This window comes from Myotis daubentonii, chromosome 7 (assembly GCF_963259705.1).
Source record: "Myotis daubentonii chromosome 7, mMyoDau2.1, whole genome shotgun sequence".
In the NCBI taxonomy this organism is placed as follows: domain Eukaryota; kingdom Metazoa; phylum Chordata; class Mammalia; order Chiroptera; family Vespertilionidae; genus Myotis; species Myotis daubentonii.
In genome coordinates, this window is record NC_081846.1 from 3,576,355 (window position 1) to 3,603,929 (window position 27,575).

Here is a 27,575-nt window from a genome sequence, read left to right on the forward strand (position 1 = left end):
ACTTAGCTTTCTTCCTTCTCCCTAATCCGTCACCAGTGGATTTCATGCAACCCACTTACGCCTCCTCTTTTGATTGTAATGCATTAAAAAAAGATGCAAAACTGCCATTTTCTGGAGCATTGCCTCAGTCTGTTGAGGTTTTGTTTCCTGGCAATTGTCATCAGTTTGGCTCAAATAAACTCGTAAGAATTCTCTGCAGGTTTGGATGTTCCTTACGCTGACAGTATTCTAGGCACTGAACGGAAGTTTTATTAAGATGTAACCCAACAATTCCCTGCATATGAAGACCGTTTTGTAGGATGCTGGCTGGCATCACAGGACTCCCCGGCGAATTTAGCTGCGACGTGAACATAGGACAGGCTTTGGAGTCCTGGTTTGGCTCTTCCAGTGGCCCGTAGGTTCCAATAGCGCCGAACGGTGAGTCTTGATAATGACAGCAGGTCGCTCTGATGGACGGCTGCGGGTGTGCGGGAGCTGTGGTCAGCGCCGTAGCACAATCTCATTTCCTAGATGCGGGAGGAGCCAGTCCCACCCTCCTTGTCCGGATGAGGAGACGGGCTTGGAGGAGATGAGAAATGGGCGCAGGTTCACACCAAACCGGAAAACGTTGCCATTGCTTTGTCCCTTACGGTGGGAGCTCTTAACCTGGTATGTCAGCTGTATGCAGACTTGTATGTGCGCATTGTCTGTGGGTTTTTTCCTGGAGGGAAGGTTCATAGCTTTCATTGCATCGCAAAAGGAGGGCAACTGCAAAAAAGGCCAAGATGTGCGCTGCAGCAGTATTTTTTAAACGGTGAGATTCAGTCATAAATGGGTGATGAAAGCCATTTCGTAGGTTAGGGACCAGCAGCTGAAACATTTTTTACGTGAATAGAATTGGACAAAGACTATCAGGGCATCGCATGTGGTAGGGTGCTTAGGGTTTTGTGAAATCTTAATTTCACACGAATGTACCGGTATGTGCATGTAAATATCCACTCAAGAACACATCGTTGGTCATGATGACAGTCGTATTATAACGAGTCAGAGCCAGGCATGTAAATCCATGGCCATAGGACGGCCCCGACTTACCGAGGCCGCTGTGTCTCTAGTGTGTGACATACCGTATGCCGGGTTTATTAGCAGTGTGGCTAACATGTGAGGAGCTAGGGCTAAAGAAGGTTTTCTTTCCTCTTCAAAATATTTAGACTTAGTTACATAGGAATACGTACAGGGGAGAGCAGGCTGGAAGAGGGGCCAGGGATGACACTAGCCTGAGAGGAGGGCCTGGCCCGGAGGCCTGGAGGTGCGGGCCGCCAGGTGCGGTTTCTGCTTACCCGGGGAGACTTTAGAAGAGGCCGCGGCCTGGCGCCCCCCCGCGCCCCCCCCCCCCAGCTCTTTGAAATGGAATCTCTGAGGGTGGGGTTGTGGCAGAACTTTCTAGTGGAATGAAGTCCATGGCCTGTGGGCTGCTATCTCAGGGCCCTTTCTTCCGGGTTCCGGATCGTCTGGGCGGGGAGGTCGCCGGCTGGGCGCGCCCCAGGGAAGACTGGGGTTTGCACTGTAATCACAGTAGGAATGTCTACTCGAGTATCATTTGCTTATCCACAGGCATCTGTCCTGGAATGCTGGCGATAGCTGAAGTATGAAGACCAGGACTGTTTTGACTTAGGAATGTTTGTACATTCTTGTTTTAGTGTTTGCCCAGGAGAAGTGGAAGATAATCTTGCTAATTGAATGTGCCCTTTATAGAAGGGTAGAGCCTTCTTTTCCCTCCTCCCTTTTTCTCTTCTTTCCTTCTTGTGCCCTGTCTTCCCTCGCCCTTCCCTTCCCTTTCCCCTCCGTAGTGTCACCTGGCGGTGGGAGCGGAGCGAGCTTTCCTCTGTCACGGGGTGTGCAGACGCTTGAGGACTTGGGGTGGGATCAGGAGGTGCTGAGCTAGGGAGTGTCCGGATGGTCTGGAGGTTGGTTACAGGTTGGGTAGGAGTAAATAAGTACACTGATTGAGCAAATACATACGTATGTTCACATATCCATCCATCCATCCATCCATCCATCCATCCATCTATCCATTCATCCAACCATCCATCATCCAACCATCCATTCATCCAACCATCCATCATCCAACCATCCATTCATCCATCCATCCATCCATCCATCTATCCATTCATCCAACCATCCATCCATCCATCCATCCATCCATCCATCCATCCATCATCTATCCATCCATCATCTATCCATCCGTCCATCCATCCATCCATCATCCATTCATTCATTCATCATCCATCATCCATCATCTATTCATCCATCCATCCATCCATCCATCCATCCATCAATCTATCATCCATTCATCCAACCATCCATCATCCAACCATCCATTCATCCATCCATCCATCCATCTATCCATCTATCCATTCATTCAACCATCCATCATCCATCCATCCATCCATCCATCCATCCATCCATCCATCCATCATCTATCCATCCATCATCTATCCATCCATCCATCCATCCATCATCCATTCATCCATCCATCCATCCATCCATCAATCTATCATCCATCCATCCATCCATCCATCCATCCATCCATCCATCAATCTATCACCCATCCATCCATCATCCATCCATCATCCACCCATCATCCATCCATCATCCATCCATTTATTTAGGGTAGGTAATGAGAGCCAGCCCAGACCTGTCCCTGTTGGGGAAGGTGTATAGAACCTATTGGTGAGTAGTTTTGGCCATTAGTGGGAAGGGTCCTTTTTTGGTGTGAACAGCCGAAGAAGAACATCTTCTGGATTCTAGCAGAGCTTCTCTGTGAGTCCTTTGGGACCTAGGGACCAGGTTCAGGTGTGAGCACAGCCCCATGGTGGCCTGGTCTCTGGCTCCCTTGGGACTGGCGTCACCCGAGCTCTGGATAGCGTTGGTGCGAGAGGTCGGACATACCAGCCTCTTGTTTCCAGTGGAATAGGCGAGTGGAACTCCAGAGGCAAGTGGAGGGTTATTGTGGCTGCTTCCTTTTGTGAAGGTTCACAATACTTCCCCTCCTCTTCCTTTCCCCCCTCAGCACATTCAGAATAAAACACACAATGACCAGCCCTTCTATGCACATACTTGACTTTAAGAAGCTCAGAGTCGGATCTCCGACTTTTAGTGCCGGTGGCTACTTGATGAGTCAGTTTACCATACTTTTGAGACATGATATAATAAAAAATACCAACTGTAAGTGCTATACAGTGGCTTGTTTAAAAATCGAGTATATCATTTGTAAGTCTAAATGTGAATTGATGTAGAAATGAGCTGTCGGGTCCCTATTGTTTCGATCCCCACACAGGAGGTTTCATCTGGTGCTGCAGTTACTTACCTGCCGACATCTATCTGCTGCTACCAGGCGGCCTTTCCAGCCCTAGACAGAGGAGGGCGGGACTATAAACTCTCAGGTTATCTTCCTGGCAAGAACGTGGGGATATTTACATGTTTGACTAAAGCCCATAGGACCTTCAAGGAGGAAACGCACACACAGCAAGGGCAGGTGCCAGCGCGGAGGACAGACCTGCAGGGAGTTCAGGACCAGAGGACACACGTCGGAAACAGTGGCCTGTTGAGATGGCCCAGGGTCTTTCACTGTTTGCGTATTTCGACTGAGGACGTTTGTGCTGCCTGGGCCCTTTCTCTGCTCGTGGAGCTGTGTGGGTGTATCAGTTACTGTTGCCGTGTGACAAACCACCCTCCAGAAATTAATGGCTTAAAACAACCACCATTCATCTGTGCCCAGTTCATTGGGATAGCAGCTGAGGCTGGGATCAGCCTGGTGTGTCTTCTGCTGGGCTCAGCCGGGCTCAGCCTGTGGCTGCAGGCCTCTGCCTGGGGCCGGGGGATGGGGTGGGGGAGGGTGCGGTGCTTAGAACAGCCTGGGCCTCCTGTGTCTGAGGGTTGTCAGGCCCTGCAGTCCAGGGCGCCTCGGCTTTCGACAGCACAAGCTCGTTCCCATCGTGGCTCCCAGCTACAGTCATAACAGCGGAGGGCGTCCTGCTGCACACACACTTCTCAAGCCTCTGCTTTTGTCTTCTCTTCTAATGTCCCTTTGGTCACCTTTGGTCGCACAGAGCCGTGTAGATCAGTGCGGGTGGGAGGGGTGGGGAGAGGAACCTGCCCGCCTCTTGAAGGAAAGCCTGCAGCCTGGTCCCCGGGGGCGTGCATGCTGGGTGGGTAGGTCTGTCTCAGCGTCTTTGCAAACAGACGTTCCCAGCAGGACCCAGACCGGAGGAGAGAGCGTATCGCCTAAGGCCTTGCTCAGGGGCAGCACAGCAGGCCGGTTGAACAACATTGGGCACCAGAGTCCGTGTGCTCGGTACCGCGTTTCAGCAGAAGAATGATTGTAGGGCGTCCCTGGTCTGTACCCTCTGCTTGGTGAGGGATGGAGGCGCCCGTGCGAGCCAGTCACTCGGTGAACAAATATTTACGGGGCCTCGTGAGCGGGCCAGCCTGTTCTAGGGGCAGGGCAGTGGCCGGGGCAGCACGCGATCCCGTGTGCATAGAAGTCACAGGCAGCGAAGGGGACGCGCACCTCGCGGTGTGGCCTCCGGTGCTGGGCTGAGCGGCGGTTGTCCCCGCAGGAGGGCCAGCCCGGCCGGTTCCCACCTGGCAGTTAGCCAGGCCGACGTTCGGTGTTCAGGGCAACCTCAAGACTGTTTGTTCCGCTAACAGCAAACATATATGTTGATTCCTGTATTCAGATGTTACAGAAGAGCAAGGACGTACCCAGCACGCTTCCTAGCGGAGGGAGGAACCCATTTATTAACGCTGGTGGACTCCGGGAATAATTTCCACGGGAATAATTTCCACATCGGAGTGGCTTTGCTTTTTATAACCGTCTGGGGTCTTTGTCTTGCAGACATGGTTCCTCCCCCTTTGGTGGGCTTACGGGAAGGCCCCCAGGTGTTTGATAACGACCTGCCCCTTTCCCCCAAGGGCAGTGACACGCCTTGCAAGACCAGTTTCTGGGAAGGAGGCAATGACCTTAATTATCGGTCATCAGGAATGCACATTGAGCTTGCTGGCGTGAGTTCCAGTTGCTAGCCCCCAAAATATCAGGGTTACGTTTGAATTAGCCCTTTGTAGCCTTCTCACAGAAACTACCTAAAAAGGTAAATTCGTGTCCTTTTTCTACTAAGGAAGGCTGATCTTTCAACCAGCAGATGTTAAAGGAATAGCTGACCATTGTATTTCCCTGTCTACCAGTGTTACTCAGGGTAGTGAATCAGTTAGAATCCGCTCCGTCAGTCACCCAGTTTCTAGTGTCTCCCTTCTGCTTGCCCAGGTCGGGTGGAGAGTGAAGAAACCTTGAAACAGTCTCGTCTAAATAGAATAAATTAGGAAAGTTGGAGTCTTTTTTTTTTTTTTTTTGAGTCATTTCTAGTCAGTCCAGATTGATTGGGTCCCTGTGACAGAACGCCAGAAATAAATGTGAAACATTGCATGGGAACTGGGAGTTTTTTTTCACAGCAGCAGTCTTGTCTATTCTTTTTTATTTACAAAAATTAATATATTTTTATTGATTTCAGAGGGGAAGAAAGAGGGAGAGAGAGAGAAGCATCCATGATGAGAGAGAATCATTGATTGGCAGCCTCCTGCACGCCCCCTCCTGGGGATCAAGCCCACAACCTGGGCCTCTTCCCTGACTGGGAATCGAACCCTGACCTCCTGGTTCATAGGCCGACGCTCCACCACTGAGCCACGCTGGCCGGGCTGAATTTAAGTTGGACATTAAATGTACTGTCCTTCAGAAAGTAAATTCTGGTGTTGCAGCACGTCAGATCTCAGATAAAACTGTTTGCTGCCCGAGGGATAGCGGCCTGAGCCCATTGTAGAGATGGACAGGCGTGGGTAAGGGCAGTGCCAAGCCAGGCCCCGTGGGTAGGAATGGCTGTGGGTGGGGGGTGGGGGGAGAGAGACCTGCTTAGTAAAGACAGAAACACGAGGCTAGAGAGGAGAGGGAAACACCAGTTCTAACTGGACTCGGGGAATGCACAGCCCTTGCCCACACTTCACAGCGGTCGGTGACTTAATTTTTGGCAAGGGCTCCGGAGGGCTCGTAGCCAGGATCCTGAATTAACCTAGAGATTTTGAAAAGTATTTTCCATGTATAAATCCACGCTTTCCATGTATCAGCAAAACGAATACGCATTATTGACTCTCTGTCTACAGAAATGTAACATATTCTTGAAAAATAGAAAATGGATGGTCAAGTAGAACTAGTGTTTTTTTTTAGGATAAAATTTCAGAGGTTAAAATACGTGCTGTGTCCGCTTCCTTTCACAGACATACATTGGGAGTGTGGTCATCTCCGTTAACCCGTACCGGTCACTGCCTATCTATTCACCGGAGAAAGTGGAAGATTACAGGAACAGAAACTTCTATGAGCTCAGCCCTCACATGTGAGTATGGCGTTCACGCATTGCTTTCCTTCCGCTCCAAAGATGTGTAGCTGACAGATGTGTCCAGCTGTTCCCTCCAAGTCCCAGGAAAATGCTTTAGTCTTTTTTTTTTTAATTGGGTGAAGGAATGTAGAAGTGAATTGTCAGGCCTTATTTTAAATTTAAAGAGGCCGAGCACTTCATTTGGCGCCAGACTCTGTGAGTTCTGAAATGTTTGGGCTCCGTATGTAAAATGTTTTCTGTTAACAATTCTGTGCGAGTAGCAGCTGCTGCTGCTGATTTTTGCAAATAAGACTGGAATGTGCATTGTTTATTACTATGAAGAGCCCGGGCGGCGTTTCCTACTCTCGGAGGAAGCCGGAGCCCCAGGGTTAGGCTCATGATACCTTCAGTTTATACTCTTCACGGATACTCTTCACGGGATGTGAGTGCCTTAGGCCCGCGATTTCACCTCCCCTGAACTTAGCTACTTGTTTGATTTTCTCCTTTGAAGGTCACGTGTCAGTGTAAATAGTTCCTGCAAATAACCCTGCACTGGGAAGTGAAAAGACCTTCAGAGGTGTAGCTGTGTCTTAGCACAAAATAATTTTCTCTGTCTGATCGAAGGTGGGCCCTATTCATTTTGCTAGAAAACAAAATCTAATAATAATGAAAGGACATGTAAACCGCTGTCCAGGTGTTGATATAGTTTCTCCTCCCAGGGCAGCGTGCAGCGACATTTTCGGGCCACTTGGAACGCCGGCTTTAAATAATGTATGAAGGTGGTTATTAACACCCAACCGCTATGTCTTCTACCAGCCACGCGGATTCTGGTGGTGGTTCAGTTCACTCCTAGAAGTAGGCTCTGCTAGTGATCGCCGTTCATTCTGCTTTAAGAACAGTAAAATCTGAAATTTGTTTCATAAAGTTATCCCCGTGGTTGAGCCCCTGCAGTGAGATCCTTCATTCGATGCCTGCATATTTATTTTAAGTTCTAGGCCTTGAAATTTCTCAAACTCAGAAGCGTGGGTCAGCCGTGTCAGAATCCCCAGGGGCCGAGGAAAAACCCAGCTTCCTCGGCCTTCCGGCCACCAAGCCAGGAACCTAGATTCTTCACACCCTTTCCCGGAGATTCTTACGGGCATACACGTGTGAGAACATGTCCTAGATGTATACCGACACACGGTTTCCCTTCCTTCACTGCGTGCCGCGTATGTTGACCTTTTACAATAATAATGGTGGCGGCTTACACTTACTGAGGATGTCCTCTGTGCAGGTCCAGCACTAGGTATCATAGTTCACGTTATTCTCGAAGCAACCCCGTGGGGTAGGTCTTATAGCAAATTGGGAAATTGTCCCAGGAAGACGAGCGATGTATCCGGAGCCACACAGCTCGTGGGTGGGAGCCGGGGTGTGAAAAGGGCCACCTGCCCTGCCTCTCGGCTGGGAGCTGGTCCCCCCACTTTCATGCCCGGGCCTCTTTCCGTGCACTCTTCCCTTTGCTTTGGGTTGCCTGTGTTCCTGTGCCCCGCCTTCCAAGGTAATCTGTGCCTCAGTTTACCTCCAGGTCTGCAGTGCCATTTTATCTGCAGCTTAAATCCCCACTTTGGGAGTGTTTAGATAGACAGTAGATGTCTCTTCTAGAACATGGAAGTGCATGCCCTCGAATATCCGTCTTTATCCCCATCCTTGGAAGGTTCCTCTCAGTGGTTGCATGGCTCAGCCCTCACCCCAAGGAAAACACCCCAGCCAGCAGTGCAACAAGCTCTCGGTGTGTTTGGGATAAAGACGGAACTTTACTGTGGCCCGTGAAGCACTGTGCAGGGGCACAGAGGGCAGTTTTACCTGATGAGTCTGAGTTTGCTAGGCTCACGTCCCAGCCTCCCCCAGCCACACTCCTGTCGCACCGTCCCTGCTATTCCATGCCTGCTGCCTGGAATGCCTTCGCCCTCCCTTCTCCTCAAGGCAACTCAGGTATTCCCCCTTCAGATCTCAGATTGCATCAGACCTCCTCAGGGAAGAACTGTCCCTCACCCCTGTCCCGGCCAAGGTTATATCCAAGGTCGCATCTGTGGCTCTTGTTACAATTAAATTTAACATTTCTTCCTTTTTTTTTTTTTTAAAGTTCTTCTTTTTTTTTCTCCTTTTAAATATGCTTTGATTTCAGAGAGAGGGAGAGAGAGAAACATCAACGATGAGAGAGAATCGTTGATTGGCTGCCTCCTGCACCCCCGTCTGGGAATCAAGCCTGCAACCCAGGCATGTGCTCGACCAGGAATCGAACCATGACCTCCTGGTTCATAGGTCGACACTCAACCACCGAGCCACACCAGTCAGGCATAATTGAACATTTCTTCATGGGATTATTTGATGGACGTCAGCTTCACCTGCCATGCCCGCACAATAGTCTTAGTGTCTGGAAAGAAGTGAGGGTTCAAAATGTAATGAACAGGACTTGGGTTGAGTCCCAGCTTTTCCATTTACGAGCTCTGTAATCTTGAGCAAATCACTTGGAACAAACTCCAACTCAGAAATTAAGTAATTTGCTCTGTTCGATGGGAAAATAATTATTAAATCGTAGGATTTTTGTGAGGGAGAAACACCCGATAGATATTTAGACGCTAGGATTGTCTGGTGTCATTGGGTGGCATGCCCAGAGAAATGAGGGCCCCGCGGGGTGGCCTGTCTGACGCTGTTCGCCTTTCTAAGTGTAATGAGTGTCTGTCCAGTGAGATTTTAAAATTCTTTGCACGTAAGAAACTCTTTTATATATCTCAGGAGGACTTGGTGCATTCAGACAACTCAGTAACTGCATCCACGAAGAACCGTCTACTAGTACAGGAGAGAATGATAGGTGGGAGACGAGGAAAACGATCGCACTATTTAACCTTCCGTGGCTCCGTGAGGATAACATGATGACACACACTTCGGGTATTTTAGTTACTAAATGCACTGGCCTCTTGTTGGGCGATTGCCTTTGCACCCGGCAGCACTAGCTGCAGTTTATCACCAGCAGATGGGTCTTCCTGAAATCAGATCCTGCTCCTTCCCTTCCCAGGAACCGTCATGGGCTCCCTCGTCCCATTTGAGTGAGCTCCAGGTTGCTGGGCCTCGTGTCCAGGCCTCCACAGTCCACCTCGGCTCTCCTCTCCACCCCACACACCACCCAGCTCCTTCACGGAGCCTCCTTTTGAGGCGCGTGGGCAGGTGGTGGGCCGTGTCTTTCTACCTGGCCCACCACCTGCCCGTCTCTGCCGTTAACGGCCTGCCCGCCTCCTGGGTCTGTGTCCAAGGCCAGGTCAGCCCTTGCCTAACCCACACGTGCCTTTTCCGGCCTCTGAGTCATCAGAACCACTCAGTGGTCGTACCCACCACCTTTCTCACTGTGCGGTCCGTTGGGTCCAGTGTCCTCTCTTTCATGAGGAGGAAGCCTCTGTAGATCAGAGACTTGATCCTGTGCATCTCCGTGGCTCTCAGTTCTTTTATGAGCTCGATCACTACAGAACGAAAGACGTGTTAACGAGTTTCCCGTTGCCTATGGCTGGTATGACCTTTGACAAGTCAATGGGATCAGACTCTTCTGGTGGGATATTTGCAGAGTTTATTCAAAACTTAGTGCAGTATGAGGAGAATGCATTCTCATCTATAATAATAAAAGCGTAATATGCTAATTAGACCGGACGCCCTTCTGGACGACCTTCCGGGTGAAGCTGGGGCTGCGAGGGAAGCCTGGGTCCCGGGTGCCAGGGGGAAGCCGGCAGCCGGGGGAAGGAAGGCCTACTCTTGCAGGAATTTCGTGCATTGGGCCTCTAGTTTTTATAATAAAGTGAGCTAAAATGTTATGTTATGGCACTTTCACACGGAGCGTTCAGGTTCAATTATTTATTCATGATGTAGAGCACCTACCGTCTGATTATGAAAGCGTCTGGCGGAGGGAACTCGCCACTGGAAGGAGGAGCGGCGGCCCTGCCAACAGCCCTCCTGGGGGTCCCCGGCCAGGAGCGGGGGGAGTGTGTCCTTGCATCAGGCTGGATGCCGCGGCATCGCAAGCACAAGTGGAAGCCAACGTCTCCATTTCAGAAAACAAAACACCCTGCAGTGAACCGTAAGGACTGAGGAAAATGGCTTCAGGCTCTGAACACGATCTGGCTACTCTTTCCTGAAAAGGGAAAGCCAGTAACGGGAGGACTTGGACAGCGCCCACGTTGGTTGTCCAGACACCAGCGCTCTGTCTCCAGGGAGCCTCTGGCCCCTGATTTAGTGCCAGAGTGATTTTGCAGGACCGCACGCTGCTGGCCATGGGACGATGTTTGTGTGTTTGAGACCTTGCTAGTCCTGATGTCATTCTACTCCATAAAGGAAGACCAGAGCAATGTCACAGGGAAGAAATAGTTACATCTCAGAATGCACAGGTGCTGTGGTTGGGTGTGGGAGCTGAGGATGGGGGTCCATGGTTGGCCCTTGGGTGTTATGAGAATTTTTTCTACAGCGGAGTTGGCGTTCAGTGAATAAAATTTTATTTATTTTGAGAACTGATAGAACAGCTAGATCCTGAATTCTCAGGGGTTGCTTGTATAGCTGGGTATGAAAGGGCTTTCTTAAGGAGTGAGGGGGGAGGAGGAGGAGGGACAGCTGTTCAGTTGCAGGCTTCCTTAGGCTGGGTTTCTGGTGAGAGATGTTCTGGGCCTCATATATCCTCGCTTTTATAAAGCCCCATGCACTAAATTTACTGCCTCTGACACTCAAACTGCTATTATTCTCGGTGTCTTGCTTTATTGGGGCTCTTTTCAGCACAGTTTCTTGCAGAAAATATACTCGTGGCAGGAAGAGACCTCAGTTTATTCTCTTTCAGAGTACGAAGCTTTGAAAATTAAAGTCAAAGGTTGGGTCTGTGCCACCGTGATGTTTTTATCATGAGCGTCATTGTGACATCAGAATACATTTATCGATGGCAGGTGGTTCTGTGTGCCTGAGACGTCTCCTCGCCCTCAGCTCGTAGGCCAAGCACACGTCCCTATCAGCACGCATGATCGTTTCGATGGCGCATCATCTTAAAGGGAAGAGTTTGATTCTCAGTAAAAGAGTTTGCTTCCTGCCAGAAATGTGACAGGTCTTTGGCAGGCTCTGAGCCGTTCTGCAGCAGCAGCCTGGAAGGGATCCATCTCACCCAGAGGAGTGGCACTGGGGCTCAGCCCCCAGGAGAATTGGTCTGTTACTTCATTGCTGACAGAGAACTGCACTTGGAACCACACGGAAGCCCTGGTCGGAGAGGGCGCGTTCAGGGTGGATGGGGTGGGGTGGCCTCTTTGTTTTTTTATTGATTTTTAGAGCAAGAGAGGAGGGGAGGGAGAGTGACAGAGAGACACACATCGATTTGTAATTCCATCTATGTATTCACTGGTTGCTGCTTGTATGTGTCCTGCCCGGAGATTGAACCTGCAACCTTGGTGTATTGGGACATTCACCTCTAAAGCGTGTCCTTGGGTGTCCAAGCAGCATCTTGAACTTTCATATGCGTCTTTTAAAACATATATGTACATACATATGTATAAGTGTGTGTGTGTATATATATATTTTATTGATTTCAGAGAGGAAGGGAGAGGGAGAGAGAGATAGAAACATCCATGATGAGAGAGGACCATTGATGGGCTGTCTCCTGCACATCCCCTACTGGGGATCGAGCCCACGACCTGGGAGTCGAACTGTGACCTCCTGGTTCATAGGTCGATGCTTAACCACTGAGCCACGCTGGCCGGGCCAAACCAGACTTCTGTTGCCCTCCTCCCTCTCCTCTTTCTCATCTCGGTCAGTGGCCACACCATCCTTTGGCTTGTCCACGCCACAACCCTTTTCTTCTTTTCTCTCCCATCCTACGTGTAATCCACCATTGGGTCTTGTTGGCTGTGCCTTTATGAATCCCAATCTCACCGCCTCCACTGCCACCGGGCTTGCCCAGCACCCTCCCCTTTTGCTTAGATTATTGCGGCAGCCTCCTCATGGGTCTCCTTGCTTCTACTCTACTGTTGTCTCCTCCCCCCACACCTTCTCCCCTTCCCTCATCATCTCTCCCCTAGTGTGACGGCTGCTGGCTGAAGCCATCTTTCTCAAAGACGTCCATTGGATTGTTTTTCTTGGAAGGGCTCGTGTGGCCTGCAGGACTCCCTTGCATGTGAGCACTGGCCACCGCCTGCATTTGCTCTTTCTCACCCCCTGGTTCCAGCCACACCGGTCTCCTTGCTGCTGCTGGCACGCAGACTGCCTGCATCTCTCTTCCCCGGTCCTGGGCTGCCTCGCTCTCCCACTTCAGTGAGGAACACCTGAACTGTCAGATTCCACCGCCGACAGTCACAGCCCCCTCCAGTCACTCACTCACCGCCCCCTCAGCCTCCTTTCCTTTCCTTCGTACTTTTGTTCCTGACTCATCACCTGGCATCTTACTGGATGTTCACTTGTTGTGTCCTCACCCTTTGTCTCCTGGACCAGTGTCCCCTCCACGAGGGCAGGGCCGTGTTCGGTTCACATGCCCATGTAGCCACAGCCTTAGGACAGGGCCTCACGCCTAACAGCCACTCCAGAGGTGTCTGTTGCGCGAGTGAATGAATGAACGCGGGGGCCTGCTATTAGCCAGAAACTGTGCAGAAGATACACGTGGTCTTTGTCTTCAAGAATCATTAGGCCAGCCCTAACCGGTGTGGCTCAGTGGGTAGAGCGTCGGCCTGCAGACTCAAGGGTCCCAGGTTCAATTCCGGTCAAGGGCATGTGCCTAGGGGGTGTGCAGGAGGCAGCTGATGGATGTTTCTAACTCTCTATCCCTCTCCCTTCCTCTCTGTAAAAAAATCAATAAGATATATATTAAAAAAAAAAAAAAAGAATCATTAGGCCAGTTGGGAGGAGAGGGGAGTGGCTGCATAAACAGGTCATTTAAATATAATAGCGTAGCTGGGCCGGCATGCCTCAGTGGTTGAGCATCGACCTATGAACCAGGAGCTCACCTGTTTGATTCTCAGAGCACATGCCCAGGTTTCGGGCTCCATCCCCAGTAGGGCATGTGCAGAGGGCAGCTGATGCATGATTCTCATCATTAATGTTTCTCTCTGAAATCAATTAAAAAAATTTAAAAATAGCATATTTGCAATGACAGGAACTACGGTGGAAGGAAGCACAGAACATGGGTGGGTTCAGGGATTCTAAAAGTGCCGCCCGTGTTGAGATGTGAAGAAGGCGTCCTAGAAACAGGTGTTCTCTGTAGGTAATAACTGGCTCCGTATGGAAGACCGAGTGGGCCAGGGCTTTAGGGAGGGGAAAGGCGTTTGAAGGAGATGGAGAACTTTCTACTTAAATTCATCAGCTTATGTGTCTGGAAGAATTGCCCATCTTGCATTTTCGGTCCCCAGCCGGGAAACGTTTTCCGATTTGCTAACCGTGCCTGCATGTGTAGGTGTATCGTGCGGGGTGTTAGTTAATGAGTGAGTGGCGAATGACTGAACGTGGAAATGACTTAGAATTGTCACCCTCCAGTTGCTATTGGTGACGAGTCACGTTCCTCAGGTAGAAGAGGTTCGAGCTGCAATGTACCGATTTTCCACAGGGGCCGCTCCTCCTGTTGGATCTGCAGCCCTACCCTTGGGCTGCGAGCGCCCAACGTCCAGATGCACGGGTGGTCAGCGGGAGGTCTAAAGAGAATACCCTCAGTTACACCAGGGGGATCCTAAGCATTATATAGATAGGTTAGCCCAGTGGTCGGCAAACTCATTAGTCACCAGAGCCAAACATCAACAGTACAACGATTGAAATTTCTTTTGAGAGCCAAATTTTTTAAGCTTAAACTATACAGGCAGGTACATTGTTATTAACTTAATTAGGGTCCTCCTAAGCTGGCCTTTGCTAAAAACGTCCTCAATCTGATGGAGGCACGTTCGCTGAGGTCGACCCCTTCCAACTCTCCCATCCACACTCGTCTTGTATACTTGTTTCGTCTCTCCTTTCACTCATCCTCTCTGTATGTCCAAACCATCTCAACAAACCTTTCTCAATCCTCGACACTACATCTTCTTTCACTCCACAACGTTCCCTAAAATTAACTTAATAAATTTTACTTAAAGTTTTAAGTCAACTTCGCACTGTATGTGCGCGCCCGCACGTGGTATTTTGTGGAAGAGCCACACTCAAGGGGCCAAAGAGCCGCATGTGGCTAGCGAGCTGCGGTTTGCCGACCACTGGGTTAGCCTAATCTCACAAAAACTTAGCAATAGACAGTTAGAATATACACGTATATTTTATACTAATCTTTTTTCTTCAGTTCACCTCAAAAGCAAAACATTAGAAAGCATCTGGATGGAGGGAAGATTTTGCTGGTTTGTACCAGAGACCTTTAACTTAAAAAAAAAAAATTAAAAAAATACATATATTATTGATTTCAGAGAGGGAGAGGGAGAGAGAAACATCAATGATGAGAGAGAATCATTGATCGGCTGCCTCCTACACGCCCCCTACTGGGGACCGAGCCTGCAACCCAGGCATGTGCCCTTTCCAGAAATTGAACCGTGACCTCCTTGGTTCATAGGTCAATGCCCAACCGCTGAGCCACGCCGGCCGGGCCAGAGCCCTTCATCTCTGGGAACAGATGCAGGCCTATTTCTTAGGTTGCCTACCAAAGACCTTAAATGGCCACCAGACGGGTCCAGTTCTCCTTTCAGCTTCCATATTTTCACGAGGAGGGGTTGCTAAGGTCTCTTGGCTCTTTCTTTAGGAATCGCTAGTTTTTCAGCATTGCTTTGATTACTTTCAGAAGACATATTCTGACACTCATATACCTCACACGCCAGCCTACAGTGTTGCTGCGGCTTCTACCTATAGTTACAATTGCCTTGGCCATTTTTGATAGCAGAGGCTTAGACATAATTTGCTCCTGTGAATAGCATTATGGATAAAAACAAGGACATTTAAAACGCAGAAACCTACCCACGGTCAGAGAAATGCAGCAAAGAAGAACGTGACTGCAGAATAAAGACATAACTTAGGAGAGGAACGCCGGTAGCCGCTCCGGCTCCCATGCAGCGGGTGAGTCAGTGCTGTCTGGTTACTCATTACCTGGACCGTGGGTGGCAGGAAGGAGGGAGGCGGAACTGTGTACAGGTGTCCGTGGGCATTGTTCCTGAAGCGAATAGAAAGGGTGTACAATGCTTTGAACATTGGCTTCCTTTTCATAATGCAACATACTGTTCATTGTCACAGTTCCAGCCATGCCTGTGTGTGTGGGTGCCATATTTCATCCTGCAGGCATCGGTAAAGAAGCATAAATGAATCTCAAAACTTGAACATCTTTGTCTTGTTTTCACATTTCGGGACTTCACCTTTTCTTGGTTGTTTGCGTATACCTGGCGTTGAACTTGAATAGAACTTATAAAGTTAAAGTCAGTCCTAAGGGAAGACGTTGGCTGTGAAACGAAGAGGTTGAGTTTGAAAAAATCTGTAGCTGGTGATCAGTGAGTTGTGAGCTGGGCTTCACTGGCCGCCTCTGGCCGATTCCACTGCCTCTTTCACTTCCCTTTTCTGGGCACCCGGCCTCATATTCCGTTATACTCACTCCATTCTCCTCCGCATATTTAAATCCTACTTGTCTTTCTAGATGCATCCGGGATACCCCTGCATCCAAACCTTTCCAAAAGGCCCCTTGGTGGCCCTAGCATACATTTTCCATGGCATGCATGATGTCAAAATTATATATATATTTTAAATATCCAGAATATTTAAAAATATATATTTTTTTAGTGATTTCAGAGAGGAAGGGAGAAGGAGAGAGAGATGGAAACATCAATAATGAGAGAGAATCATTGATTGGCTGCTTCCTGCACGCACCCTACTGGGGATTGAGCCTGCAACCCGGGCATGTGCCCTGACTGGGAATCGAACTCATAAGCTCCTGGTTCATAGGTCAATGCTCAAACACTGAGCCACGCCAGCCGGGCTATATGGCACTTTATTGTGTTCAACCTTAATACATTTAATTGTTCCCTATTTAAGTATTGGACTTCTGCAAGAGTAAGCATTTTTCTGAGCAGGGACTGCAATACTTACTTTGTTGCCTCCACATCGGAGGTATTAAAGTCCATCTAGTATGTTTGCTCATCTACGTATAGTTACATTCAAGTAATGTCATCCTTATGTATTGTGTACCTATAAAACATACCCAAGAACGAGAACTTTAAAAAATGATCAATAAGGACATAAACAGAAGTCCTCGTATTTATATGCATCCTCCAGTGGCTCCTCTGGGGTGTGCCCGGGATCCCCGCGCCTCCTCCGGATCCTAGCGTTGGTACGTGTCAGGGACCTGAGAAATACGCAGCCTTCCGCTTGTCTGTGCTGGTTGCTAACCGTTTCCACTGCAGCGGTTCTCAACCTGTGGGTTGCGACCACTGGAACACACATATAGCATATCAGATATTTACATGACGATTCATAACAGCAGCAACATTACAGTTATGAAGTAGCAACGAAAATAATTTTATGGTTGGGTCACAACATGAGGAACTGGATTAAAGGGTCGCGGCATTAGGAAGGTTGAGAACCACTGTTCCACCGGTTGGAAATGGAACTCAAGTTGATAGTCTGAGGATGCCTGAGATCTAGTGAGGGAGGACTAGAAGGGATGTGTGAGTCAGAATGAGGTGGGTGATGCCTGGGCAGCAAGCCTTCCCATCCCAAGGTAAGACACAGGGAGGGTTTGTTTCTCGCCGACTGCACACCCCAAGGGGGTCGGGTCAGATGGCTCTCCTCCAATTTGTGACTCACATCCAACTGCCTACGAACTTGAACTTGTAGCTGTAAGGACTGGAACACTGGCTGTGGCAGGTGAAGAGAGAGCAAGGTCAGTCCTTATTCGTTGGCCAGTGTGCAGTCACATGGGTCCACCCGCACCTAACTGCAAAGGAAGCTGGGAAATACAGCCTCCCCTGTGCCCAGGAAGGGGAGAAGGAAGGGGAGTTAGCTCGTTGGTTGCATGGCGCCCGAATGATTTTATTTCCGAGGATCATTCGTTCATTTCCATTGGGGTTCCTAGCTGTTTGATAAGTTAACTCCTGGGTTAAAGCCAGCTTCTGCCTGAATGTGAATGTGAGTTCAGTAGTTTAATTTAGAAAGAAAATGGGTCCTCTTCAAGTTCTTCTCAAATAGGTCTTTTTCTTGTAATGACTGTGATCGCGGTGCGTTTCCGCATTTCCGCGTTCATCTCAGTGGAATGCATGCTAAGCTACAGAAGAAAAATCGTGGGCTCACTTTCCATGTTTCTGTTACTGCTCCCTTTCGTTCACACGGCTGTTCAGCACAGGGACTAGTGGCTGATTGATTTATTATGAAAAAAGGCTTTTAGAAGTGTTTCATTGCTATGGTCTATAGAAATAGTTAATATGAATTTTTGAAGGTGTGTCTAAATGCTTTGATAGTTTATGGCAATAGATATGCTTTTGGTCCAATTCCCATGTTATTTATTTTTTTTGGAACCAGTATATTTATTGAGAGTTTTAGAAAATTAGATGCTGATCTCATCTATATTAATTCACATAGTCATCTATTGGGAATTATGGTAAACTGGTTCCATCCAGCTTTGAAACTTAAGTCAGTGCGATGTTAATTTGTTGGATTCGACTCTTCCCAGGTGGGTGGTGAATAAATAAAAATCCGTTTCCCCGACACTGGGGCCTTTAGGTTGTGTTTAAGGACAACTTTAACTTCTTTTTCCAAATATGAATGCAGTTAAAGATGGGAGCTGGTAGACTTCTGTCCCTCTGCCTACCCATCTGTCACTTCTCTGCTCCTCTCCCCCTAAAGGCCAAAGCAAAACAAAGAAGAGCTGTGCAGGTCTGCATGGATTTTAGTCACACCAGTCGCATTATTTCGTCTCTGGTAGCTCATAAGTGTGTGAGGAAGATGACGAGGGGCTAATTATTATATCTCTTCACATTGACCATGGACTGGGGGCAAGTCACTGTTCTACCGCCAGCATTATCAAACGAATAGCTCTTGGGAAGGCAGAGCCCAGCGAAAGTTAATACCAGGATGTCGTCCGTGGTTATGGACCTGGGAGTTTTCATTTCCTTGTGGGTGAAACCGAAGCGACAGCCCTGGTCTTGCACGTAAGGCCGAAGCACTTGCGTTTCCAAGGGAAGCCCCGTTTTCCTCACCAGTGAGGGTCAGGAGAGATTTCTCTTGTGGGACTTGGGACGTGAAGGATGTCATCGTGAGCAATGCTTCCCCAGACCCCCCTGCAGAAAATAGAGCAGCTGCTTCGTCTGCCGCCTCACTAAGTGGGAGCAGAGAGCACAGCACCGTTTAGGAAAAGCAGGTCTATGAGACGGATAAGTCATCCTGGGCTGCTCAGTAGAACCACCACAGATTTTTTAAAAAATAAGTCCTTATTGATTTTTAGAGAAAGGGAGAGGGATACATAGAAATGTCGATGAGAGAGAACATCATCCATCGCCCCCTCTTGGGGCTCGAGCCTGCAACCTGGGCATGTGCCCTGACCGGGAATCGAACCGGTGACCTCTTGGTTCCTGGGTTGACGCTCAACCACTGGGCCACACCGGCCGGGCAGAACCACCACAGAATTTGATCAGAATCTGTAGAGTATGGAGAGGGGAGGACGAGGCATCCGCTCCCCAGGTGAGTCTGATGTGCCTCCGAGGCTGAGAACCACGGGGACAGGTGCCTGACTCGTGGGGGTGTGACTGGACGCGGGAGGCCAAGGAGCAGTAGGCCGCACCGTCTTCTGCAGGCGGCGCTCTGCGACCGTTTCGGATGTACCTTTATTTTCTGTTTTCTCACAAGTGGGCTTTGAGTTCAGGGTGATCTGCAGACCATTTGAGGTTTTGTTCTCTGGAAAGAGCACCGAGCACACATACTCTGTTGTCACTAAAAGCGTTAATTCTGAAACCCACTGAGTAATGGGTTGCGCTGCCATCATTTTATGAAAATTGAGGAAGCAAACCAGGACTTACTTCAGTAGCTGGCTCCCGCCAGTCTGCGGGGATGTGGGCCGTCAGTCATCGCAAACAGAAGGCTCTCCAGGCCGGAACCAGTTTGTGATGGCCACTTGGCAGCTGTGGAGAGTGTAGGGGTGATCCCAGTCTTCGGGCTGGGGGACATTCTTGCAGAAATGGGTATTTCCTCCATCAGTAGGCATTGAAAGCACACACATTTGCAGAGAGTAGTCGTGTGTGTGTGTGTGTGTGTGTGTGTGTGTGTGTGTTCTTTCTTTAGAATCTAAAGCAGTATGTTTAGGAGCCATCGGATATTTTGAGGAATTGGGATTCCATATTTGAAGGATTGTTTAGACAAATTGCAGAGAAGTTTTCCTTCCGTAAGTGCTCACCGCTCTGAAGCCAACTGGGGAGCGTCTGTGCCTCTTCTCCTGTCGCCAAGCCTGCCGCTGCCTGGGGGTGCTGCACCCAGGGCCATGGGCCTCCTGCTAGGGCGCCCCGTGCTGATTGGGTTCAGGTCTCAGGGGCCGGAGAGACACGCGGAGAGGAGCAGGGAGACACTCGGGAGAGGAGCAGGGAGACACGCGGGAGAGGAGCAGGTCGCTCCTGCAGTTCTTCCCGCAGCCTCCTAACCCGTTGCAGGGACAGCGACGGAACCAGGAGTCGCTGCCGAGTTGGTTCATTCCTCGGACAGAAGCCCCGGGTGTCCACCTCCACGTTGCAGGGCTCTCTCTGGGGCAGGACACCAGGGACACGGCGCCTCCTTCCAGGGCGGGGTCTCCCGTGGGAGGGCAGACGGACGGTGCCGGGGACTCCCAGGAGGCGTGGGAGTCGGGGAGCCCTGGACGGCAGGGTCTGGGGAGCAGAGGCAGCCCCGTTCTCAGCAGGCTGCGGCCCCGCCGCTGGAAGGGACTGCGGTCCCTCTGGCTTCTCACAGCGGAAGCTGCCAGCGCCTCGGGTCCTCGCGCAGGGTGACCGCGTGCGGGCGGCCTGCCTAACGCGGGAGAGCGAGAGTCAAGGCGATGGTCTGCCTTCGTCTTCACGAAGGATCTGAGACCAGCAGGAGGGAGGGGGCTGCGTCCTGAGAAGTAACCCAGGGAGGACTTTTAGCCGGAGTGTGGGATCGATTCCCACTTCCTCTTAACTTCCTCCTCTGAGGATTTTAAGTCCGTCCGGCTCTGTCTTCATAGACACACGCGTGTGCGTGTACATACGCATGTTTGATGGCATCTGTTTGGATTTCCCCTGTACTTGGTTGTTTGGAAATAGTTGGTAAGTGAACGTAGACGTTGAAAACGCCGTATTTTTTCACCTTCTTGCGTGAACGGTAGATGACGGTGTCGGGGCCCGTGCCACACACACTCCGTGCAGATCCCGGGTCAGGCTCGGAGGAGGCGAGTCATGTCCCCGCTCTCAAGGGGGAGCACCTGGAGGCGAAGTCTTTGAGAAATCGGAGCGCAGGTTTACAGGCCTACGGGCAAGGGGCTCCTGGGACAAGGGGAGTTGTCGAGGGCTTTTCAGAAGAAGGCGCGTGCCGGGGACAGTGGGGGTCTGGGCAGGGAGGGAGCCAGGGGAGATGGACAGCCCTGGGGGGCCTGGCTGGTTGCGGCCTGTCACACACAGCTGTAGGGGTTGCATCTGTGTGCGTCGCTGGCCGGATGTTGACCTCGCTGTGTAACCAGAAACCCGTTTGGATTTACATAAAGGAAGTTGTTAAGTTCAAGATTTTGGTTGAAGATAGAAGCTTGTCTCTTGGCACTTGGCTCTCCAGGGCCCAGTCTGTGCGCACAGAGAGCCTTGGGGCGTATCCCCCAGCCCCCCTCCCCGCCCCTCCGGGAGGGTGGTGCTGGCTTCCGGGACTTTCTTCTCAGCTGCTCAGAGTTTGGTTCTTAAGGATCCAGGCTTTGTCAGATGACTTGCAGGCATGTGGTGGGTGGCACATGCTGGCTGCCTGCTCGCTGATCAGAAAGCTTCTCTCAAACATGTACGCGCTCTGTGCATGTGACAGTGTCTACACGGTCCGTTTGCCGACGTGGACATGGCTTAGCACACTTGAAAGCAGATGTTTAATGCTCCGTATCTGGGTTCCTCTGGATCTGTGCTTTCTGTGCGACGGACAATCTGAGAGCTGTTCCCACCCCTTTGTTAGTGTCCGGGCACTTTCTGTGCCCACTTTCAATCTAGCGGCAGCAGTAGGGCGTTGCTGTCAGTCCCCATGACCCCCCCCCCACCCCCCGCACCCCTCATCCCCTGGGTCCGGGCAGCTCCTGGTGGAGCCGTGGAGCCGGCAGCTTGTGCGGAGGGAGTGACCGCCCGCATTGCAGGCGGAGCATTCGGGCAGCCAGCCTGCGGCCGGCAGAGGGTATTTTTGGTTTACCCGTGCTTATGTGGCCACTTTGAAGCCGTTTTTAAAGGCAGACGTTTTCGCATTTAAAAAAAGAAACATAAAAATAGTCACCAGATTCTGTGCAGACAGACCCGCTGGCGTCCTGAGCTTCCTTATCTTCTGTTGAAGCCCCTTCCCCGGGGTGGGGATCAGGGCTGGGGTCAGGGAGGGAGGAGGAGGGAGAACCTTCTGGAAGAGGGGCAGATAAGGGGTGGCCGTCCTTTCTGGACCCCACTGGGTGCTGTCCGGGAGGGCTGTCCGTCACCCAGGCCTGAGCCTGCCCGTGCTCGTAGGGGGTTCTACTCGATGGTCTCATGTGCGATCCTCTGGTCTCCTTGCGGTCACAGAGTTTCTTTGTAAAATGAAGACATTTGTTTTCTGTTTGGAAACCCAGAGGCCAGGCTTCTGCATGTTGCCTATGTCCTGAATTTGCAAACTTGACCTGGATGGGTGCTTCTTAAACCCTGGAGTGTGGCGGGGGCGGGAGGGGCTCTGGGCCATGTTGGGACCAAGTCCTTCAGGCCCTGACTGCCAGGAACCCCGCGCGCGTGCCCCTGACACTTCCCCGGTGCCCACGCAGGAGCACGCGGGCTCCTTAAAACCCGGGCGCTCCAAGAAGCGTGGTGTTGGAAAGCAGGGGTGATGCAAACTTGCTTTGAGTTTTTCCAGATGCGGGGAAAACACTTTATTCCGGGAGCACATCACAGCAAAGGGTAAACCTGGCTGCAATGAGGAGAGGGTCAGGAACGGAGTCATGGTGCTGACACACGCCAGGTTTTGACGCTGTGTCCAGGCGGCTTGTGAAAGCTGCTTGGCCACAGACAACTGCTTCCCCATTGACGGGCGCTCAGGCCAGAAATGAGGAGAAAAAGCTCATTACCTAGTTAGTCAATTATTTCTCTAGACCAGCGGTTCTCAACCTGTGGGTCGCGACCCCTTTGGCGGTCGAACGGCCCTTTCACAGGGGTCGCCTAAGACCATCCTGCATATCAGATATTTACATGACGATTCATCACAGCAGTACAGTTATGAAGTAGCAACTAAAATAATTTTAGACTGACATGAAAACTGACTATGAAATTAATTGGAATAGCTAGGTTGCCCCCCCGAATAAGCAGTCGTGGTGGGAATTTGCTTTTGATTGTAGTTACTGTGAGCAGAAAGGGTTATTCCTGTGGACTGTGACGCTGTGGGATTGTTTCTGAGTCGGGTAATAAAAGGCGATTGTTGGTGTTTCTTTTGTGAACAGAGATGCTAAAAATACTTCACGGGCTCATGGAATTTGCATTAAGAGCCTGATTGTCCCTCTGCCCTTTCCCCCAGATCAGGTGTGTTTTGCCTCTTTCTGGACGGGGACGGGGAAATAACACCGTTTCCTTCTGGCCTTTGTGTCCTCCGGCCTCCTCCTTGCCCGGGCCTCCGTTCAGAAGCTGCAGCCTCCCTGGCCGGCCGCTCTGAGGAACAGCCATGCTTCCCTTCCTGGGGTCCTTAGGGGTTGCTGGTGGGCTCACTACCTCCTCACACTCCCTTCACGGGGGGAACTCAGGATCTTTCCTGTTAGATTTTAAGCTTCCAGAGGAGAGATTCTCTTACTGAGTGCACGCCTCTGACTCCTGGGTGCCCCGCCCGGTGGATGCTCTCCCCCAGCCTCCACATGCTGCTCCGTGTCATGAGTAGGAGAGGAATTCGAGGCAGCAGAGCCACCCACCCTCCATGCACCTGTGAGGTCAGACCCTGCAGCAGCACCGACGGAGCGGACCCGCCTCCGGGCGTTTGGCTGCACGCCAGGCCCTGGGCAGGATGCTGCTGCCCCCGAGGGCTCCCTGCGGCTCCGCTCAGGGCACCGATTCAGAAGGAAGTTCTCAGCCGCACGGCGGTGCCCTGCATCCAGGGAGCCGCCTCCAGGCCCGGGAGGCAGATGTTTCCTCCTTGCGATCCTATCTCCAGCCCCGTCTTTTCCTTCCTGGCGCACGGCAGCCTCTCTGCCCCTTATCTCTTTCCTGAGGCCTGTCTCCAGTACCTGGCTTTTGCAACCCACCTTTGAAGAGGCCAGCCCGTCCCCTGTCAGTCTCCCCATCAGTCTCCAGGCCAGGGTGTTGACTGCTCCGTGAGGGCCCTGGGTGGGGCTGATGGAGGAACTCCATTAGGGTTTTGATAATGACCAGGCGCACGGGGTTGGGAGGATTTGGGAATGTGGGTGAGCTCTAAATAAAATTCCTAAAGTCTTGAAAGAAGACGATGACCCCTTCAGAGCTCGTGGCTGTTTGTTGTGGATTATCATCCACAGCGAGCACATGGCTTTTTGAAATCAAGAGCTTCGCGCGTCAGTGCCGATACTGTAAGTAAAAGAAGTTCCTGGCTAGTCACACGGGATTTCTGTGGTTCCTTAAAACAGTGTAACACCCGTGAGCCATTGTATATGAACCTCCAGAGGTGGGGTTTTGTCCTCTCAGTGGTGATATTTGACGGTCAAGATTAAAAAATGTCTTTGAGTCGTGTCGTAAGAGACCCAGTGTATACATTGAGCTTGATTCAGACAGTCTATGAAATTTCGCAGAAATACCGTGGAGTCCGTTTTTCGTAAACCAATCTAATTTTAAGCCTTTGTGTCTTTTTGACGTGTACTATTTTAAAACCCGGCTTTTGAGCTTTATTTGATGTTTTACAATTGTCATCAAAACACAGATGTCACCTTAAAATGATTAATCTCAGATGAGATGATTTCTGTTTTACAGGCAATAGAAACAAACCTTTTCAATTATGTAGCCAAAAGAAACCAATGTAGCTAGTTAGGTTTGGGATAAAAGAATGTCTATGAACTTAGGAAATTCGGTGTGGATAAAATATTCTTAGAAGAAGGGGTGCAGCTCATTTGAAGATAGTTAAGCCTCACCTGCACTCTGCTATCAGTGATGCCATGACGCGGGATGGCGTCCTGATGTTGAGATGGCAACGAGGGACTTCAGATGCATCAAGAGAAAAGCACAATGCATGTTTTTTCGACCAGTTGTTTTCGTCTGGAATATCCTTTTCTGTCTTATTTCCTTTCAGCCTGTTCATGTCTTTCTATTTTAAGAGTGACTCCTGCAGGCAGCATTTAATTGGGTTTCACTTTTGTATCCATTCAACATTCTCTGCCCTGTAATTGGAGTATTTTGTCCATCAACATTTAATGTAATTATCGACGTGGTTGGATTTAGGTCTGCCATTTAATAATTTATTTTCTGTTTGTCTCCTCTGTGTCTGTTCCTCTTTTTCCTGCCTTCTTTTGAATGTTTTGATTTATTATTTTTTAGAATTTTACCATCTGTTAGTATGTAAAATATAGAAACCTTGCCGGTTAGGTCTGTTCACCACCTCCCTTTCCCCAGTTCTGTTCTGTATGTTTGTTTTCATAGTCTTTCCTTTTTACTTCATCGTGTTCATTTTGACCATTGCAATTTATTTTGAAGGGAGACTCACTCCTGTGTTTTATCTTCCCTTGTTCCAGGGCTTGGGTTGTTAGGAATGCTTACAGTGTTGTGGCCCTGAGGAGATAACTGTATAGTTGTAAAGATATTAATTTTACCATATTTATGTTGGCATAGGACATGAATGCAATAAACCTTTCCTGGATAAAAAGTTACAGTTATCTGTAATAAATAACTATAACGATTTTTTTTGAAGTTTTCCTTTAAGATGTGATAGGGTGAAGGAATGTTTGGTGGGAGGCATAACACTAATTTGTCAAGGTGACATTTCTCAAGTGGGTGAACGTTTTTTGCATTTTGCATATGAGACAATGATAAAGAAAGAGATAGCTATAACCAATGGACACAGACACTGGGGCGGTGGGGGCTTGCCTGGGGTGGGAATGCCTGGGGGGGGGGTGTCATTTGGGGAAAAAGGAGACATATGTAACACTTTAGACAATAAAAAAATTAAATTAAAAAAGATATAGCTACAATAATATTTTACAGGGAAGGTCAACATCTGCTTTTCCTTAAAAACAAATAAGAAAGCAAGCAAACAAAACCCCTCAAGGTTACCATGCAAAACCCGCCACTCGTAATTTCTCCTTTTCCTTCTCTTCCATGTCCTCCTTCTGGGCCACATCAGCCCTCGACCGGGTTCCATATGAAGTTAGAAACCGGTGGAACTCTTGGATGGTTAGAACGTTTAAAAAACACACAACACTTTTTTTGTTTTGTTACTTAGCTTTGGAAAGCCCCGGTTGTTAGGGCTGCCCCCGGGCTGGGAAGGAAAGACGTGGTGGAGATCTGTTGGTGGAGATCTGTTGGTGGAGATCTGTAGGTGGAGATCTGTAGGTGGAGATCTGTTGGTGGAGATCTGTAGGTGGAGATCTGTAGGTGGTGATCTGTAGGTGGAGATCTGTTGGTGGAGATCTGTAGGTGGAGATCTGTAGGTGGTGGTCTGTAGGTGGAGATCTGTAGGTGGAGATCTGTTGGTGGAGATCTGTAGGTGGAGATCTGTTGGTGGAGATCTGTAGGTGGAGATCTGTAGGTGGTGATCTGTAGGTGGAGATCTGTTGGTGGAGATCTGTAGGTGGAGATCTGTTGGTGGAGATCTGTAGGTGGAGATCTGTTGGTGGAGATCTGTAGGTGGTGATCTGTAGGTGGAGATCTGTTGGTGGAGATCTGTAGGTGGAGATCTGTAGGTGTCAGTCGTGGATGAGAGAAGAGGGTTGAATTCCAACGCAGCGATCCCGGGTGTGACGTGAGAGGCGTGCTCTAGGGTGCAAGATGGAGGGAACGGGGATCCACTCACATGTTGAGCGCTCTCGAAGGAAAAGCATGAAATAGGAAGCTACAGGCGGTACCCTAAGTCCAGGAAAGGTGCCCGGACACGCGCGCTCTGCCCGCCTCTCTGGCTGGCGGAGGTGACCAGCGGCTGGCCCTCGGGAGGCCAGCCGCTGCGGGAGTGCTTTCTCCGGCCGCCTGTGGGGGAGGGCCAGGGCCAGGGCAGCCAGCCGGCCGGGCTGGGGGGACGGGCGCTGTACCTGGTGCGCTGTGCTGTGGAGCATCGTGGCTTTGCAGTCAGTGAGGTGAGCTTGGGAAGGACATGGCCGGGCGGCGGGCGCGGGGCTTGGGGAGGGGCAGCCCTGCCAGTGCCCGAGCCCCAGGAGGGCAGAGCCGCCGTGAGATGAACAGTCCGGACAGAAGCAGGAGGGAGGAGGCGCGTGGGCAGCGGCTGGATGGTGTGGAACAGGCCGCCCCCCTCCACCCGGGCAGCACGTAGCAGAGGAGCCCACACCGAACTGCTCCGACCTCGGAGCCACAGGTCGCCGGTGGCAGTGACCGAGGGTTGGGCACCTGCGGCTCCCGGGGAGCCGCCCTGAGCTGAGCTGGAAGGAGCATGTCCCAGGTCGGCCTGCCTGTCTCTGTTCCTAGCGCTCAGCGAGGGACAGGAGACGCGGGTAAACCCTGCTCCGACGTGGCGAGCTAGGACCCTGTGTGCCCCTTACGCCATCGTCACTGTGTGATAACACACCGCTCATTTGTGTGTGTGGTCGATGACAGTGCTGATGTGTTCCAGGATAATGGGAAGCATATGGGTCGCAACTGTTTTGAAGTAAGAATGTCTGTAAAGTTTATTTAGGCTCCTCAATTACAGGGCGGGCGGGAGGCGGGCCTGTGGGTTCAGCGTGTGGTTACGTGTTGGCATGGTGCTGGGCCGGGCCGATGCTGCCAGAGAGAAGGAACAGGATGGGGACGGGGCCTGTGTCTTCCTCTCTCTCTCTCTCTCTCTCTCTCTCTCTCTTTCTCTCTCTCCTTCTTTCTTTCTTTGTTAATCCTCACCTGAGGATATTTT

General features: G+C 50.4%; 1 protein-coding gene across 5 annotated transcripts in view; it reads left to right on the top strand.

Moving 5' to 3' along the window:
• Nucleotides 1-27,575, top strand: part of MYO1B (myosin IB) — a 131,987-nt gene that overhangs the window by 32,201 nt on the left and 72,211 nt on the right. For all 5 annotated transcript variants that reach the window (XM_059702587.1, XM_059702588.1, XM_059702586.1 and 2 more), the window contains one exon: nucleotides 6,304-6,419. In XM_059702587.1, the coding sequence (XP_059558570.1) occupies nucleotides 6,304-6,419 (116 nt within the window). The remainder of the gene's footprint in view (nucleotides 1-6,303; nucleotides 6,420-27,575) is intronic.